The sequence below is a fragment of the Porites lutea genome, chromosome 8, assembly GCF_958299795.1.
Source record: "Porites lutea chromosome 8, jaPorLute2.1, whole genome shotgun sequence".
NCBI classification, from domain to species: Eukaryota; Metazoa; Cnidaria; class Anthozoa; order Scleractinia; family Poritidae; genus Porites; species Porites lutea.
The window spans coordinates 9,444,455-9,456,878 of NC_133208.1; the positions used below are offsets into that span (position 1 = coordinate 9,444,455).

Sequence of the window (12,424 nt, forward strand, 5' to 3'; positions counted from 1 at the left end):
CTTCACGTCTAAATTGCTGTAGCAAAAACCCTGAGAGCAGTAGTAAACAGCTTGCTTCAAAACATACTCACCTTAATACTTCAAGATAATTCCATTTTTGTTGTCATCTGACTCAGTTCCCGCTAGTCTTATCAAAATGGCTGCCCAACTTTCATGCCTACATTGCAATTGAATTTGGACACCCTGCGGCATCTCAAGGCTTTACACCAGGACAACAGGGTGAAAGGAGGAATACAAAGCATGAATACGGAACGTAAATAATATTTCTTTCAATTTAACATTGGAAAGACCTTTAACACTAGCTGAAAAAGAAACTTTGCACACCTAGGCAAATGACTGCTGAACACACGTTGGCGACTTTTGTGACAAGTTTAGTTGCTGGAATTTTTCTTGGTCGTAACTTGGAGCACCAATAACAAAATAAAACTCTGGGCATTCCTTGAGGTTAAAACAGGGAATGTGTACTGCTTTCAAGTTTATTTAGGAAAGGTAGAGGGGGCTCTGGAAAATAGCCTTGCAAAGAGGGTGGTGCGACACCTGGCTGTAACTGAACATAATAAGAAGCACCACCTTTGCATGGATAACTTTTACAGTGTCGTCTACCTAGCACATCCCTGTGAACTCCATTGAGAACAAAACCCATGCATGCAGCACAGTAAGACCAAATCATAAGGGTTTTCCAGAGGAGGTAGTCATTACAAAATCAAATCACAAGGAGATGAGTTGAGTACCTTTGGCACTGTAATGGCCAACTTGTTGCTATGGGGTGGTTTGAGAAGCACCCTGTGCACCTCAAGTCTACAACCACCCCCCCCCCCCCTCCACCCCCTTCACTAGATGTGCCCATAACCATTCAAAGAAGAGACGGACATGGGCCAAGACAGCATCTTCCATGCCCATTCTCATTTGTTATGTTATGATTTTATTTTCTTCATTAGTTTTCATCTCATTTCTTAGTCGACATTGGGCGATTCCAGAAAATATCCATACCTATGCCACGGATGGCTTTTACGATTTCCGAAGGGGAGGGGGCTTCACGATTATGGAATCCTCAGGGCATGGGGGGGTATTTACAATTGGAAATCCGAAGGCATGGGGGAATTCCACAGTTGGGATTTCTGGAGTAGAAAGTGTAGAGTGAGTTCCTTGAAAACGCTATTGTTTTGGACTTTTGTAGGTCATAAATAAACCACGACATATGACCGCAGAAGCAGAAGACAAGCATCGATAGATCAGGCACAGTTTACGCTCATAACTTATAGAAGTGAACAGTAAAACGTGGGTTTCACATTTACCTTGATGAATTTCTTGTCACATGAATAAAAACTGAAAATGTATCTTACCGCTTGTTACTCCCATCCGATGAACAGTAAAAAACTCGCACCAGTCCCTTCCTTCCAAGGAACACCTGCCAGATTATTAAGCATTTGGACCGTCGTCTGAATTTGAACTATGTTGCTTTGTAAACATCAAAACAGCACAAGAAAACAAAGAGGAGTAAAATTACCGTAAGTGGTGTTTATTTTTATAGCCAAATTCAGACTTAAAAAGGAGTTTGCACAGCCTGGCCACTAGCAGTAGGTTTTTCTTGTTGCTGAAGAGTAAAGCTTGTCACCTGGCACCGCTAGATCGCAGTCTTGAGGAGGCATAAATTTGTGTTTGTTAGTTCATATAGGCATTGCTAAGTCGAAAATGTACTTCCAAAAAAAACCCGGAAATTCTGAAGGGGAGGGGGGGTTCATGATTATAGAATTCTGAGGGCATGGGGGGGGGTAACACATTTTGGAATTTCCAAAGGCAAGGGGGGGTTAAAACATAGAAGCCGTCCTTGGTTGGGTATGGATATTTTCTGGACTTGCCCATTTGATCAATTCTCAAACAAGAGAGGATGCGTCAATAAGTAATCGCTTTTTGATAGACACCTCATGCAAGTCATGTAGATTGTCATTTATGTCATTTGAGTTAGGATTTAGAGATGGAGAATAAAATGTGCTTAAACTGAAATGGCTTCATGCTCACACGTCTGCTATTGTTAACAATATCAACTAAAGATGTGGGAATAAGTAAATAACAACAACGAAGAAGAGAATAAGCATCCAACATCATGATTAACATTGTTTTTTTTTCCATATATTTCAAATCAGTATGTCAGTTTTACCAACACTGCTCAGAAATGATGGAGGTGATTTCTATTTCAAATGGGCTCCCACTTTGCACAGGTATGGAACCTAAATTCAACTATACTTTTGAACCCTGGTAACTCAAACCCAGATCACTTACACTTTCCTGCTAACTTGAACTGAAGTCTCCTTTCAGGGACCGCGGAGGGGGAGGGGCTGGTAGGGCTATAGCCCTACCACTTTTATTGCTGGGATTTATTTTATAGGACTCAGTTGACATGGAAAAAATTTTCGTGGAATTATTGGACTTTGCCCTATGGAAGAGTGGGATGTTTGCTTGTCAGAACGATTACAACCTGATGTGCGTGCAAGGATAATAAGATGTAAGGCCCAAATGGAGTGATTTGACTTTTTCTCTGCTTTGCATCTTGGAGAGCACCTTTATTGCGACACCGATAATCTATCTAAGGATCTTCAGGGTACTAAGATGGCTGCTGTCAGTGGACAACGCCTGGCAAATCTAACAAAGGGGACGCTCACAAAAATTCGCATTGATCAAAGCTTCGACCATTTCTATGCTAATGTTGCCTGCAAGAGTGAACGCCTACTTGGCGAACCAACGCTTCCAAGAAAAAGACACTCCAGCCAGACTGAAGGTTGGTGCTGGTGCACCAAGGTATCCCTAAACTGCTAAAAATCACTTTATACGGGCCTATTATGAGGCTATTGATCTTATCGTCAGGGCTATCTATCAGCTCGTTAATCAGGAAAGCTTCAGCTCTTAAGCCCAGATGGAGACCCTCTTGCTTAAAGCTGCTATAGCTAATGGTGACGACTATGAGGCAGAGTTCAGTTTCTTGAAGCATAATATAGGGAAGATGTTGCAACACAGGGGCGCCACCCAGGCAACTAAGTACTATGGAAGAAGGAGAAGATATCATGTTTTGACGAAATCCTGTTGGCGGTATTAAAGTTTCCAGAACCACAAAAGAAGCTAATTTAGGAAGCAGTTAAACTATCTGTAAGCTGCTTGCTGTAAATCCTATTACCAGCGCTGCTGGCGAGGGTTCATTGTCATCCGTACGTACGGCGTCTGAAGACGTGGCATCGATCCAGGATGGGTGATGATAGGTTTAGCCGAGAACAGATAGTGTCTCTATAGCTGACGTCGCACAGGAGTTTGTTTCCAGCAATAAGGACCGCAAGAGAAATTTCAGCACTGCTAACAACTTCAAAGTAGCAATTTTAGGACGGTTTATTCAACATATTGGCTATACTGGATACTATAACACGTGACAATGTTTATGTTATATTTGTTGAGGCTGTAAATAAGATGGCGCGCAAATGCTAGACTGCGAGCAGTCTCTCTTTTTCCTCCGATTTCAAGGCGGTAAGGGGAGTGCACGCGCCTGTGAGCGTGTCTCGGGAGTTTTGCTCGACGGACCAAGAGAAAAGAGAGACTGCTCGTAGTCTACGCAAATGTAAGATAAATGGTGAAACACTGAACTTAATGTTTCTTTGTATTGGCAAGATTTTTTAGCCCTACCACTTTAAAATGGTCTCTGCGGTCCCTGCATTTCCCTTGGACTTGAACCCACCATTCAGTCATTTTACTTGGATAACTCAAAATCCCTGCTAAGTTAAACTAAATATTCATTCCCTTCACCAAATTTACCAGAAAAACTCAAATTCTGGTTGTTGCATTTCACTACAGCTGCTATCCCATTAGTTCTTCTTGTCATGTGATATATAAAAACTCCAAAACTAACACTACCACAATTTGATTTTAATTAGAGCAACGAACATATCATGTATTTTACAGTTATTTACCCTATTATCATACAGATGCATAATCAAGTTACAAATTCTGGTTAGGTAAGTTCTATTTGCACTGCACTGAATACTAAATTTTCAATACAGCAAATTGAATATTTAACTGTCTCTGGTCACTCGAAGTCCTGCTAACTCAACTAACTGGTTGTTTTTTTTTTCATTGAGAGTTTGAATTACCAGCAGGTCCAAGATAGCATTATGCAAAATAAAATACCTCCCAAATTTAAAAGTTGTTTACTTTTTGACCCAAATCAAGAAGTGCATCTTTTTCCTCTAGAGTCAGTTCTTGATCATAGCTGTGAATGTTTATGATCATGTCCATCCACCCACTTTCCTCCAAAAGCTCTTTGACAACAGGCAACGAGTTTACTAGCACTGAAATTACTTGCAAACCAAGAAACCACAATTCTGAGATTTCCGACCATGCTTCTTTGCATCTGATAGCAACCTGGGTTTTTTTCTGTTCAACAAATTGACCTCCTCTGTTCTGCACCAAGGGTTTTGCCTCTTTTAAGATCTGAATAGAAGTCTGTAAAAACTTCCATAATCCATCACATGTGAAAGAATCATTATGTTCCACACTGCTTCTTATGAACAAGAGGCCAAGCACAACTTGATTAACTAGAATCACAACATTTGCTTCTGTGGAAAGCAGCAGCGGAGTGGAGAGTATGGCATGTTGGGCAAGTTGTTTCAGCATATGGTTGGAAACTACAAGTTTCGGTTCAGTGACAACAATATTTAATACAATGCCAAGTAAAGTAACAAGGCACGTTTTGGAATCATGTAACTTTGTGTCATTATCTTGTTTCTCATTCCAAATCTTCCACTGTTGAAAAAAGTACTTTGATAGCAGTTCAAGACAACCATTCTCAATCAAGATCTTGCGTGTTTTGTCATCAGCTGAAAGGTGGCATAGCGGTGGCAATAGAAACCTCATAATATCAACTTTATTAAGCCTGTTACCTACTACATCCCTTACATTTACAGTACTTATGGAGCTAGAAGTACTTGCGTGTTGGTCTTCTGATGTATTGGATTTGGCATCAACGACATTTTCTAAAGAATGAAAGTCAATACAACCACATTTACTCAAGAATCAATTTAGTTCTTCAAGGAACACTACTAGTGCTTGAAAGAGTTTAATTTTTTCAAACAGCTTTCAGTTCAATAGATTTCTTTTACCAGACAGATTATTATAAAGTCTTTTATTGCATTTTTTTAATATGAGTTATTTATTTTCATTTTTATTAAATTATTTTTTGTAATTTACTTTCAGTAAGTGCTTCAGATATAATACTGGATGTTGATACTTGCATTAATATAAATCTAGACCACCCCTCATAGTAGCATACGTGGGGTCTGGAAGGCTTTAACAAGCCAATGGTAAAACACACTTAGGATGTAAACATACTTCAACATAGCTGATAGCCTCAAAATATTAAATAACCAATCAGATAGCGATAAGGTTGAGTAAATTTCATTCTAATAGCATATCTCCTAGGGTATATGGGCAGTTTATGGCATAAGCAAGCAAATTACGGAAGTAAGGTTATAAGCACAGTGCAGATGCAAATTTGGAAAAATAATAATTGTGGAAAATTGCACTGCATACAGTACAACTCAAAAGTGAGTTGACTGTTGTGACTCTTAACTAGGAATATGTTTATTGCAACATCTTGCAAAGCTATAAAAGAGTAGCAGTATCCATAAAGGGAAACAAGCCAATAGGTAAAAAAAAGTATTTGTAAAAAAAGCAAACCCCTAGCCGTTTGATTCCTACTTGTAGTATTTACCCGGCAACATGAAATCTTAGTGACAACCCTGAGGATGAGCGATCGATTTACCCAAATTCCGTCAATCGCAAACAAAGCCGAAAACTAAACAGTGTGCTGATGACGAGCTGAAAAAAGAGATCCCTAGCCGTTTGATTCCTACATGTAGTATTTACCCGGCAACATGAAATCTTAGTGACAACCCTGAGGATGAGCGACCGATTTACCCGAATTCCGTCAAAGGTGACTTTCACAATCCTCTTACAAGTACATGTGAAATGTTTGATGGATAAAACCTGTTGGCTATCTTTTAGTTTTCTAACAAATAATGGATTATCGTTAGTGCATGTTTTCCCAAAGAAGGTCACATTACTGGTCACAGCAAAGCAGAACGTACAGTACATCCTGCTGAATCGTTGCGTTACTCCACAACTCAGTTTGTTACTGTTTCGCTTTGTTGCATTTCATTACAACAAAAAGCCAAAGAAAAAAGAAATCATTACATCGTTATAGAGCAAAACGCATTAAGGGACAACTATATGGAAAACATGATAAATGTTTGCATCCAAAAATGACCGGTCAAAATGAACGGCAAGACGAGAGTTTGACCGGTCAAGTCCACGATCAGGCCGGACATTGTCCGTCGACCGGCCGTTACTTTCAGCCCTGAAGACATGAGGAAAGATTGATAGCAGCAAAGAACCCAAACAACAATTGTATGTTTTCCTAGAGAAGGTCATATTTGTTTGGAAATTGTTAAGTTTTACAGTAGTTAAAAGTCTTGTAATGAATGGGTCTCGGCTTATAGCCAGGTGTTTTGGATTTACCTTTCGTTCTTGGTTATGCTGATTCTACGAGTTTAAAGTTTAGGGTCTCGGCTTATAGCCGAATAAAATTTATTAGTACCATATTTAATATGGTACTTTCAAACGGAGGCTCAATTTTCACCGCTATTACATTTACCTTACATACATGTATGCCTCCACTTCTAAAAAGCAAGTTTCCAAAGGACTTTTAACAGGAGACCATAAGTGAACGTTTTCGCCTTCAAATAGCAAGCTTCATTTACATGAAAGCAAACGAGTCTCACCCAAGGCACAGGATGGTCCTTTTTAAAATAAAAGGTAAGTCTACACGGCAAGTTCATAGTATTTCTCAACTTGAAATTTGAAAAAACTTGATCCCTGATCATCAAGACTCAAGACTCCATCCTCGAAAGTTTCAAAAATCAAGTCTCAAGGATCGAGACGCAAGTGACTGTCAACTTACTTTTGACCGTCACTGTAAATAAGCAAAGCCATGTTTAATTCTAGCCTGAATTTCAGCCATCTCCTTGAGTCACAAACACCCAAGAGATGTCTGAAAACAGAGGCCATTCATGTCAGGGCTTTTCCAGTTTCCGTTTAAGGATCCCTTTTTCCATGTTTTAGGGCTCAAAATAGTAACATGACTGTCATTATTATGCTATGGTAAATACCTGAAAAGGTATCCAGGCTTTCTTTCCCCAATTTCAGCAGGAATGGTAGCAGCTTACAGATGCTATCCTGCAGCGCAGCAGTTTCCTCTGCCATCCATGCACACAATACTCTGACTGAGGCATAAACCAGCTCACGCAGCTTCACATCTGTTATTTCTTTGTCCTCCATGGAGATGACATTTCCCAGGAACTGGATGATGGAATGAATAGCTTCAGTTGCAAGAGAATATACTTTTGGGAGATTGTTGCTCACAAACTCAGGCAACTGCACATCATTTGTTATATCAGTGTTCACAATAACAAAGTTGATTGCTTTCTCCAGGATGTTATAACAACTGATCAAAAGATCTGCTTTGGGGCTCACTTCCACCCATGTTTTCCCATCCAATATCATTCTTGTCTCAATACTTGCAACAGTCACGCTTAAGATAAAAAGCCCTGGTGATTTCTGTCCATTTGGTTCAATCATCCAGTCCATTCCCACAAGTTCAGTCACCAATGAGACCAAAACAACTGCAGGATCCCTTTGCTGTGAAGAAACTTTTGACTGCAATATCTGATTCACTCCTATATTAATGTCTTTTAGCCACTGTTTTTCTTGGAATTTCTGGAAAACTGTTTTGTTAATACTAGCTAATAAAAGGACCAAAGAACTGCACAATTCAAATTTTGAGCAGTCTTGAGCCTCTTTAAAGCGTTTGCTCAAGGCACGTACAGTTTCAAAGATACTCTCTGCTGGTGATTCGTCTTCCTGCAGATTAAATGGTGAACTGTTTACAACTCGAACCATGATTTCAATCGCTTTCTTTGATTTAGCCTGGTTTGCTCCACAACTTGCGATACGGCTAAGAATTGTAAAAACATCTTTTCTCCCCAGATGACTACATCCTACGGACGTTACAGTGAGAGCGGAGAGAATCTGATAACAATCGTTCACAATGTTTACGTTCTCTTCTTCGTCCGAGAAACCTGCCAGAAATTGAGGAATCTTCGCCAGCATTTCTGGATGCACGAGAAATTCATCGTCAGTTACAAAACAGGCTAGAATGGTTAGAGCCAACGAGCGATAAACGTCTTGTGGGCAGTCTTCCGGTACTTTATTCGAGTTCAACAGCCTGTTGACGAAATTAAAGCCGACCGCATGGAAAAGGCTCCGTCGCCCCGCACTATCCAAGCTGTTTGAGTTTACGAGTTGCGTCACCAAAAGAAGTGCTGCAAATCGTTCGTTGTCACTCCTTGCAGATTTCAGGTATGAAATACACTTCTGAAGTGATAACTGAGGGTTGTTTCCATCCTCAGAAGCTTCCACAACGTCCATGCTTTTAACTGCTTTTACACGCGCGAAAAACAGCTGTGTTGCAGAGTTCCAGAATGACACATACTTTTCTGCGCATGACCAAATTCGAAATCCGCTTTCTACGAGTACTGCCAGAAACAAATATGGTGGACAAACGGATTCCGATAGATGCATTGTACGTTTTCAAGAAGTTGCAGGACTCATTTTGCCAGAAAGTAGACCTGTGTTAGTCAAATGGCCAGCTTACTTGGCCATTTACATTTATGGTCATTAAAAAAGTTTGCCGTCGGTACAGGTAGGTGGAAAATTCTGTCAAGTTGTGCACTGTATGTTGGGTATCTAGAAAACGAAGACCTAGAAAACGAACATCTAGAAAGCGTAGATCTCGTGGATCATATATAGATAGACCTATATATAGATCAAAGATGGCTTAGAATTCGTATGTCGTCCGCGTCGACCGACTTTCCCTCATATGTGAGCCAGGTTGCGTGCCAAGCGAGTGATTCGAGCCAGGGTGCGATCCAGAAAAGGTATTCAAAACATTTACAAGGCCGGATAACCCCGCCGTTTTCCTTTTTTCAAGTCAAGAACTCGCAAAAATGTAATCTGATGCATCAGTTGCGTAGTCACACCACTCCCCATTTTTAACGCAAAACAGTCATTTCCGTTTCCTTTTAGCCAAGCGGGAAACGTGCAAGGTCCTCACATCTCCCCCCAAGCCTCAACGTCTTTGCGCCTGTTCACTGTGGGCTCCTTGCCTCTCTAACTTTCTCTAACCTTCATTTGGCTGAAAGGAAACAGCAACAACTACTACGCAGGCTAACGCGAAACGCAAATGAAGACACTGCAAGCAAGACAAGTCGACCTCTTTCGGTTGGCCGTTTTGTGACCCGAAAAGCTTGCTTCGCTTGTTTTATAACTTTTCTGCTCATAAACTTGTGAGGTTGACTTGTCGCAAGTCTAGATTTCTGGCTACAGACAGAGCATTCATGAAATTGTAAATATCATGCGATTTGTTCATTTCAATCAGGCTTCAAAAACAGGCTTCAAAATTAGCAGTCTTCATTTCTGGCAACTATTTTGTACCACAACAATTTTTTATGGTTGACAGGGTCACATGAACGTTTTATGCAACGGAGCCTATTGTGGATCAACTCTGCATCAGCCCCCACAGGCCGTATTCACCCAGATAAATTCATTTCATTTCAAAAAATCAACTTTTTACTCATCCATGTCCCTTTTCTTATTTTGGACAGAAAATTAATCAAGAGGGTATTCAAAGGTGTTTTTCTGGCTTGTAAGTAAATTACCATAAAATGAGATCATACTTTGTTGCCTCTTTGTCCAGCACTGGGGGTGCGCAACCATTGGCAAAAGGGACAAAATGCAACAAGTTGTGCGATTTAGGAAAGAAATCAGTGCAATCTACCCAGCATCTGTAGGGATAATATTTTGTGACAGGGAAATCTTTGTGACTGGCTGAAGGCTAATAAACTATCACTTGAAATTAAGAAACCAAACTTTGTTATTTTTCAACCTCGTCAAAAATCTTTACCATTTATTCCTCCTAATGGTGTTCTTGATTATGAAATGAATTCACACAAACCTTTCAAGATGAAAGAATAATTATGTTAAATACCTAGGAGTTTATATTAACGCTGATCTTTCCTGGAAACACCATATTGAGCACATACAGTATCCAGAAAAATCATTAAATGCATTGGTGTTATAGCAAGTTAAGACATTTTGTTCCTCGTCAAACTCTATTGAGTATTTTCAGTCCTCCTAATGGTGTTCTTGATTATGAAATGAATTCACACAAACCTTTCAAGATGAAAGAATAATTATGTTAAATACCTAGGAGTTTATATTGACGCTGATCTTTCCTGGAAACACCATATTGAGCACATACAGTATCCAGAAAAATCATTAAATGCATTGGTGTTATAGCAAGTTAAGACATTTTGTTCCTCGTCAAACTCTATTGAGTATTTTCAGTCCCTAATTTCACCTTACAATGTTCAAAATAACGGACCGCAGGTCGCCAGTCATGATGACCGGCCACATATTTCTTAGCATAATGCATAATGCATAATGCATAATAATTTTTTTTGCTTATGGAATATTGAATTATGCTGGCAATAGATCGTTGTACTGCATTGACATTCAGGTTTTTGGCGGCAAGTTGGTGAAAAATTCATTCACATGTTGTGTCCTCCTTTCCGCGATTTTCGCCCATTTTCATGTCCGTTTATATATACCTTGAGTTTCATCGTACCGCGGTGTCTGTCCAAGGTTCATCCTATATCTGCATATCAGTGAAACTTGATCCTTTTCGTTTTCGAAAGTCTCCTCCACAAAGAGAAAACGTTGCTAAATATTCTGGCAAAGAAGTTGATTTGGGGAGAATTTGTTCCACAATCAGCGTATTTGTAATCAGGAGTCAATAAATATACAGCAGAGCTTCTGTTTGGGTCATCACACAACACTTTATTGCGAAGGGCTTATTAACGTCAACAGAAATTTGGATAAATCTCTTTACAAGAAGGAGGATTTTAAGCGCCGAGATAGGCACAATCGTTCTCGATTAGCTTAGTTTTTATCAGACAATTCTGGAATCGAGTCCGCAAACGAGATTCATGTTCGACATAAAGAAAGTATTATACAGTAATTAATCAATGCACTGAAATTTATTCCCGGAGAAACAGTACGGGATGAGCGATCGATTAGTCTGGATTCCGTGGAAGGTGATTTTCACAATCCTCTTACAAGTAGATGTGAAACGTTTGAAGGATGGACAAAAATTGTTAGCTATCCTTTAGTTTTCGAACAAATAATGGATTATCATTAGTGTATGTTTTCCCAAAGAAGGTCGCATTACTCATCACAGCAAAGCAGAACATACAGTAACGAGTTCAGCGTGCAAAGAAAGTAGTGTCCGATAGCCAGGGGCTAGTGGAATTGGCAGTCGGGCTCGTAAATTCTGTTATTAACTTGCCCAACGGGCAAGTGATCTTTTTTGAGGAAATCGAATAACAGAAGAACTGTGAAATCAATTCTGCTCTTCAAAAAGCTTTTGGGGCTAGCTGAAATGACGTCTGGGCTGCGACAACTTAGTTTGTTGTTGTTTCACTTCAGGTTGTGTTTCATTACGACATCAAATTTATTGTGGCAATCTTTTTCTTTAAGGGTTTAGTGCAAAGCAGCAAAAAAAGCTAAAGAAAAAAGAAATTATTACAGTGTTATAGAGCAAAACGCATCAAGTGACAACTATATGGAAAATATTATAAAATGTTCGCATCCAAAAATGACCGGTCAAATCGGACGGCAAGACTAGAGTTTGACCGGCCCATTCCCTTCTTCCAGCAAACGAGGTCTCAACCATTAACCTTTTTGTATTTTCAACGCCTCTCGTTGTTGATGTGTGACGTTTATCACGAAGCAGTTCCAAGTAATCTAAGAGGCAAGTTCAGGCTAATGACTGATGTACATAGCTATAGAACCAGGTCTTCATCAAACCAACAATCATTATGTTGAGTACTCTCGGACAGGAAAAATGGAAAAATCATTTGCGAGAACTGGTGCTCTGATATGGAATGGTCTACCCAAATCTCTTAAGTCGTTGAGGAAATCTTAATTTAAATCGAAAATAAAACAAATTCTCCTGGAGTTTCTTCAGAATTGAAAACAGGTGACTACAGTGATGTTCCCCAAAATTAATACTTTGTGATATTAAGCAAATGAAAATGTTATAATATCTTACATATTTCATTTATTTCCTTGTCTGCCACCAATAGTAATAATAATAATGTAACTCTACACATCAGCTTCTGTATTGTTATGTTGACAAATTTTCATTATTTTTTAATACGATTACTTTTCCCTGCATCGAATAACGTTCCTTTGCTAATTTGCAGGGCAA

The 12,424-nt window shown here is 39.5% G+C and overlaps 2 protein-coding genes across 2 annotated transcripts in view; one reads left to right on the forward strand and one right to left on the reverse strand.

The window, feature by feature from the left end:
- Positions 1-3,359: 3,359 nt before the first annotated feature.
- On the reverse strand, positions 3,360-8,566 carry LOC140946198 (neurochondrin-like). Its single transcript, XM_073395282.1, has 2 exons — positions 7,206-8,566; positions 3,360-5,012 (listed from the first exon to the last, which is right to left on the reverse strand). The coding sequence occupies exons 1-2, from the start codon at positions 8,521-8,523 to the stop codon at positions 4,177-4,179; spliced, it is 2,154 nt and encodes a 717-aa protein (XP_073251383.1). The 5' UTR covers positions 8,524-8,566; the 3' UTR covers positions 3,360-4,176.
- A 91-nt stretch (positions 8,567-8,657) lies between these two features.
- Positions 8,658-12,424, forward strand: part of LOC140946340 (WD repeat-containing and planar cell polarity effector protein fritz homolog) — a 48,561-nt gene continuing 44,794 nt past the window's right edge. The window contains exon 1 of the mRNA XM_073395438.1: positions 8,658-8,797. Within this exon, the coding sequence (XP_073251539.1) occupies positions 8,737-8,797 (61 nt within the window). The 5' untranslated portion in view covers positions 8,658-8,736. The remainder of the gene's footprint in view (positions 8,798-12,424) is intronic.